At 50.7% G+C, this 5,740-nt stretch overlaps 1 protein-coding gene across 1 annotated transcript in view; it reads right to left on the minus strand.

Moving 5' to 3' along the window:
* LOC103925969 (ubiquitin carboxyl-terminal hydrolase CYLD-like) overlaps window positions 1-5,740 on the minus strand; it is a 12,470-nt gene that overhangs the window by 1,906 nt on the left and 4,824 nt on the right. Inside the window, exons 7-13 of the mRNA XM_009334781.1 lie at window positions 5,375-5,485; window positions 3,955-4,046; window positions 2,814-2,880; window positions 1,594-1,723; window positions 1,162-1,270; window positions 841-959; window positions 133-352 (exon numbers count right to left, since the gene is read on the minus strand). Coding sequence (XP_009333056.1) covers window positions 133-352; window positions 841-959; window positions 1,162-1,270; window positions 1,594-1,723; window positions 2,814-2,880; window positions 3,955-4,046; window positions 5,375-5,485 — 848 coding nt within the window. The remainder of the gene's footprint in view (window positions 1-132; window positions 353-840; window positions 960-1,161; window positions 1,271-1,593; window positions 1,724-2,813; window positions 2,881-3,954; window positions 4,047-5,374; window positions 5,486-5,740) is intronic.

Below are 5,740 nucleotides of genomic sequence, written 5' to 3' on the forward strand. Positions count from 1 at the left end.
CGTGTAGGGGGCTTCAGAGGAAAAGCTGGACCGACCAGCGCCTACGCAACGAGTGCTACAGACCCTTGCAGGTGCCCACCGCGCTGCGCCTGGCTGCGATCAAAAGCTCTGAGCCCACCACCATGTCCTCACCATGCCTGTCAGCCATGCTGTCGAAGAACATCCAGTGTTCGTTCTCAGGGCCGTATTTCACAAAGGAGACGTAATGACTGGTCTCGATGCAGAGCACTGCGAAGAGCTCCATCTTCTCGCGAGGGACCTGCTGGCTGCCCCGGGGGCTCCGGCTGTGAAACTCTTCCGGGACGTGCAGCCTAGTTGGCTTGTGCGTTTTGCGTCGGTAGTGGGAGTGAACCTGAGGAGAGATGACGGGGTGGCACTGCTGAGCGGGCAGAACTGAACCTGGCCTGCCAGAAAGAGGAGCGTGCCGGGGTCAGACCCCCAGTTTATTCCCCACTGATCTGACTCCCATGGTCCCTGCATGCCAGGGAATGGCATTGTGTCAACAGCAAGAAGCCGAGACGGGAGCCTGCCACCCTCCAAGAAAGGCCAGCAAGCTGTAGGAATGCTCCTGGTGAGAGAGCGTGGTCGGCCCAGCACTCAGTCTGTGCAGGATCAGTGCTTATTTAGGCTCTATGTAAGCAGAGGGTTCAATAATGTGTGGCACCTAACCCCGCTCATGCGGCTGATGCAGGCGGTGGTACTGATGCTCAGGAAGGGGCCACTCTGTGCCCAACGTGAACGGCTGCAGGGACAGCAAGGGAAACGCGGGTATTTTGGGGGGGTTCAATCTGCTGTCAGCCACCAAGGCAGATTTCGTGAGCAGCCAAAGAAAATGAATACCTGTCTGGAGCAGGAGCTGCAGAACTGCTTCAGGCCCGTAGCTGCGAATACCTTGTCTTTGAAACACTCCGAACACTCCAAGGTGGCGACGTCGCCACACACGCAGCACTCCCTGGGACCTGCAGGGGTAACAGGGGTGAGAGGATGTGTATTCTCCAGATCTCCCCTGAAATCCAACTTGTCCTGCCAAAACTGGTGTTCAGGGAAGAAGAATCACACCACGATCCCACCTTACATCTGCTCACAACCCAGAGAGGCGAGACCTGTCACCTGGTTGCTCACAATCCCAGCCGGCAGCTTTACCATTGCCCAACAACTTACTGTCAAGCAGCAGATCTGTTATATCCAGCTCCAAGGAAGGAATGATTTTACTGAACATTTTATATTCCTTCCCAAAACGCGGCATTTGGATAATGAAGCAAGATGGGATCTGGAAAAAGAAAGGCAAATGAGTCACCCTGCCAGAAGGGACAAGCCCCAGAGAGTCTTCTCTCCATATTGCTGCTGGGAGTAAAGACTTTCTCCTCCGGTTATTCACAAGACAAAACGGCAACAGGGAAAGCAGAGCCCTCTACCCAGGTCACGCTCAGATTCCCCAAGACCTCTCTCTTGTGGCTGGTATCCTGCTGCTTTGCAGTGTTGGATATATGACATACTAGACCAACTGCAGACTCACTGGCAGGCACAGGTACGTTGGAGGAAGCAAGAAAGAGGCAGCAGATAGCAGCGTAGGCGGAAGGTAGCTGGGCTCACCTCCACTAGCTTCAGATCAGAGGACAGGAAGGAGTGTTCCACTAACTGCTGCACGTCGGGAACCACCAGATCCTCCTGTTTGTCCATAAATATCTGGTAACAGTAACAGTCCTGCTCCTGGCCTTCTGACCTGCAAGGAGTGGTCACGGGACTTGTTTATGCGGTGCCACAGACATCTGAGCTCCCAAAAGACATACCAGTTTTGTCCTGCAAGAGCTTCTGGGCTCAAGGCACCAAGGGCTGCTTGGTGCAACACTGCCACGAGCACTTTTTCCACCCAGAAATATTAAATACGTGCCGTGAGAGGAGGATACAAGTACCATCTTCAGTCTCATCATCCCTCCACAGCATCACATCTTGCTCCTACAAGCAAAACTCAGTTTCCCCTCGTCAATGTAAATATTAAAAGACATTTCAATATTTTTTAAAATCAACCGCACTATGGCACAATCAGCAAGCTCCTTCTCAGATGAAAGATCTATTTATAACTGCACATCCAAAAGCCAGAGAGCAAAACTCGGTGCATTTAAAAAGTAAGTTGTGTGCAGAAGATCTCCCACAACCCCTACATCCCTGAGCGAGCAGAGAAAGGATTTCCTTCAGATGACCCTCTGCAGGGGAGCTGCAGTACAGTCGTCTTTGTGCTCAGCCCTTCCGAGTACTCCACAGTCTACAGCTTGACTGATGTCTCAACAAAGGAGCACAGCAACCGAACAATCCCCTTCTATGCTCCTGAACAGCACAGTTATTTTTGGCTTCCTTCAGCCTCTCATCCTCTTTGTAGAGTCCTGAAAAACTGGGACTGCATCCACGGACTGCCTGTTAAGAGAGGCTGCAGGACCTGAGCCAGCTTGACAGTCTGGACACATCCCAAATGCATCCAAAGGCTGTCGGATACTGCTGGCTCTGCACTGAAGTTGGACACTACGTTTCTCAAACCACTGCTGGCTCTTCCTAAGGATGAGCAAGGTTTTTATCATCATTTGCTGAAGGTGGCACCTCCAGGGAGAGTTTAGAAGTGTCTTCTCCTGGATGCGTCACCTGGGACAAGATCACAACAAGCAAGATCACACGGAGAGCAGAGAGGAGCTGCGCACAATTCACTGAGCTGTGCCTCCAAAGCCTCGATGAAAAGGGGCAAGCAACACCCGGTGATCGTGAGGTGGATAACTAACGAGCCTGGCCTGGATAAATTGTATGGCTTGGATATGGAAACTTACTGCAGCTTCAAGAGTGGCTCTATTCCCAGGATCTGATGCATGATGAGATTGAGGAACTCCTCAGGATCTGGAAGGTCAGAGAAAAGCATGGGTCACACCACACCAGGAACACCGCCTTGCCGCACCTCCATCCAGAAGGCAAAAGCTGCCAGATAAACATGAGCCAGCATTTCGTGAACCTGGAATCTCCTCTTTTACTCTAGGTAAGGGGACAATTGGGCTAAAAGCTGAGAGCACTTGGTTAATGCATAAATCCTAGGGTGAGCATGAAAAAAAAAAGCAAACCAGCCCTCAGATACTGCACTCTTACAAGCCGGGCCATCACAGCAACACTATCTCAGAGACCTTAACGGACAGTTACTGCTTAACACCAAAAGTATAAACTCAAAGTGAAATCAGGGACAGCTACGGAAATTCAAGAAACTGAACAGTTAAACTATCCCTGGCTAAAATAAATATACAATAGTACAACACACAAGTGCTGTTCACTGACAAGATACCTGCTGTTTCTGGAAGAATCAATGCCACTTGTTTAGTATCCAGGTACTTAGAAGTTGTTGCAGTGATGTTTGGCATTGGTGTAATCTGCTTCCTTGTTGTAAACTACATGGGGCCTTGCTGTGCATGGATGGGAACGTGGTGACCGCAACCAGAGATCGGTGGGTTTCAGCTGTACGTGTTTTCTGTCTTATTTTAACCAGACTACAGTCTTTGAGGAATCTCAAATAACTTACCAGAACTCAAAGACAAGTCGGTCCTGGCAAAATGATAAATCAAGCTGGATTCTAGCAGGGACACCAGGGATGGACTTATCAGGGTATAACTCAAAGTATAAAGGACAAGGAAATTTCCCTTGTTTAAATTCTGTTCACACAGATCTTCCTCTCCCCTCCTGGCAACAGCTGCCACCAGGTAGAGACCCAGCAATTCCTATCTTTGCATCAGACTTCAGGACAAATTTCACTGGAAAAGTTTTAAAAGCTGAAAGTATTTTACATGTGCGTTTTACATAAACGAACAGCACAGCAGGCATATTAATACACGTGCCTGGGAGAAGCATACAATTAAGTTGTCAGCCTGGTGCCTGGATGAGGTGGCGCAGCGCGAAGCAGCCCGGGGAAGGCCCCAGAGAACGCATTACCTTTCTCAGCGTTGGTAAAGCTTGAACACTGGCCCTTTTCAGTTAGCTGCTCCCTAAGGTGCATCACACTCCTAGCCCTGACGAAGCCAGTCCTAGAAACAAGAAGCAGCTGCAGACAATCTCGCCAGTGTATTTAAATCATAGAATCATTGAATAGTTTGGGTTGGAAGGGACCTCTAAAGATCACCTAGTCCAACCCCCCTGCCACGGGCAGGGACATCTCCCACTAGATCAGGTTGCTCAGAGCCCCATCCAACCTGACCTTGAACAGTTCCAGTGATGGAACACCCACAGCTTCTCTGGGCAACCTGGTCCAGTGTCTCACCACCCTCATCGTAATACATTTCTTCCTTATCTCCAATCTCAAGCTACCCTCTTCCAGTTTAAAACCGTTGCCCCTTGTCCTGTCACTACAGACCTTGGTAAAAAGTCTGTCCCCATCTTTCTTATAAGCCCCCTTTAAGTATTGAAAGGCCGCAAGAAGGTCTCCCTGGAGCCTTCTCTTCTCCAGGCTGAACAACCCCAACTCTCTCAGCCTTTCTCCACAGCAGAGCTGTTCCAGCCCTCGGACCATTTCCGTGTCCCTCCTCTCGACCCGCTCCAACAGGTCCGTGTCTGTCTTGGACTGAGGACCCCAGAGCTGGACGCAGTGCTCCAGGTGGGGTCTCAGCAGAGCGGAGCAGAGGGGCAGAATCCCCTCCCTCGACCTGCTGGCCACGCTGCTTTGGATGCAGCCCAAGATACGGTTGGCTTTCTGGGCTGCGAGCGCACATTGCCGGCTCACATCCAACTTCTCAGCCCCAAGTCCTTCTCTGCAGGGCTGCTCTCAATCAAATCTCAGCACCACGGAGCGCCCCAGGGTTGTGTTTCTGCAGCCAGTGCCAGGACGCTGGTCCTCAAGGAAGATGCTAATGTCTTATGTTGAATCAGCTCTCCATGTCTCTCTTCCACACCTCTCTAGGGAGGATGAGGAAAGAACCTGGTATCTTTGATACAAACTCCAGAGAATTTAGTTCTCATGCCACGGTCTACCCTCATCCAGCCTGGCATTGCATACTGCCTTTGGGACTAACTGCTGATGAAAGCAATGCCATTGCTTCAACAGCTCCAGGGTACCTCCACAGAGGTGGTCTCAACCCCACGAATCCCCCCTTCATCCTTTCACTGAGAACTACAGCTCACAAGGCTTCCTTCTGAGCAGGAGAGACTCACGCACATGCAGTAGGGGTCATGACAGCCTCGCAACCTGGGGAAGGGAACAACTGGAAGAGAAACCTGATATGAAGACCTTCGGACGTGGCTGGCAGGAGAAACCCTCCAGGTAACCCTTTCCCTCAGTGACAGGTACCATCTGGCAGGGCAGCAGAGAAGGTATGAAGGCAGATGGATGACTTCCAGGATTCCCACATACTATACTCACTTTCGAAGGGGATTAACAATCTCATCCCGCAGAATGCTCTGGACATTCCTGTCACACAGTGGGAAGGGCTTGAAGAGCATGGAGTCCAGCGCAGACGTACAGGAGAAGAGGCTGTGAAAAGAGCGTGTGTAAGCCTGATGGGTTCGCAGCAATAGTTAGAACCAAACCGTTGTGCCTGGTGAATTGGTGGCTTTTATTTTCAACGGTCCATGCATGCAATTACAGAAAGGTGAGTGACAGCGCGTCTCCGCAGTGAGATAAACCACATCTGGTTTAATGAACACTGGTAGTAAGCAAGGAAACAGCAGAGAGAGAATGAAATCTCGTACTTTGCAGCCAAAACTGCTCATGGGAAGGGGGGGGCTG

This window comes from Pygoscelis adeliae, unplaced genomic scaffold (genome assembly GCF_000699105.1).
Source record: "Pygoscelis adeliae isolate BGI_AS28 unplaced genomic scaffold, ASM69910v1 Scaffold340, whole genome shotgun sequence".
Classification (NCBI taxonomy): Eukaryota; Metazoa; Chordata; class Aves; order Sphenisciformes; family Spheniscidae; genus Pygoscelis; species Pygoscelis adeliae.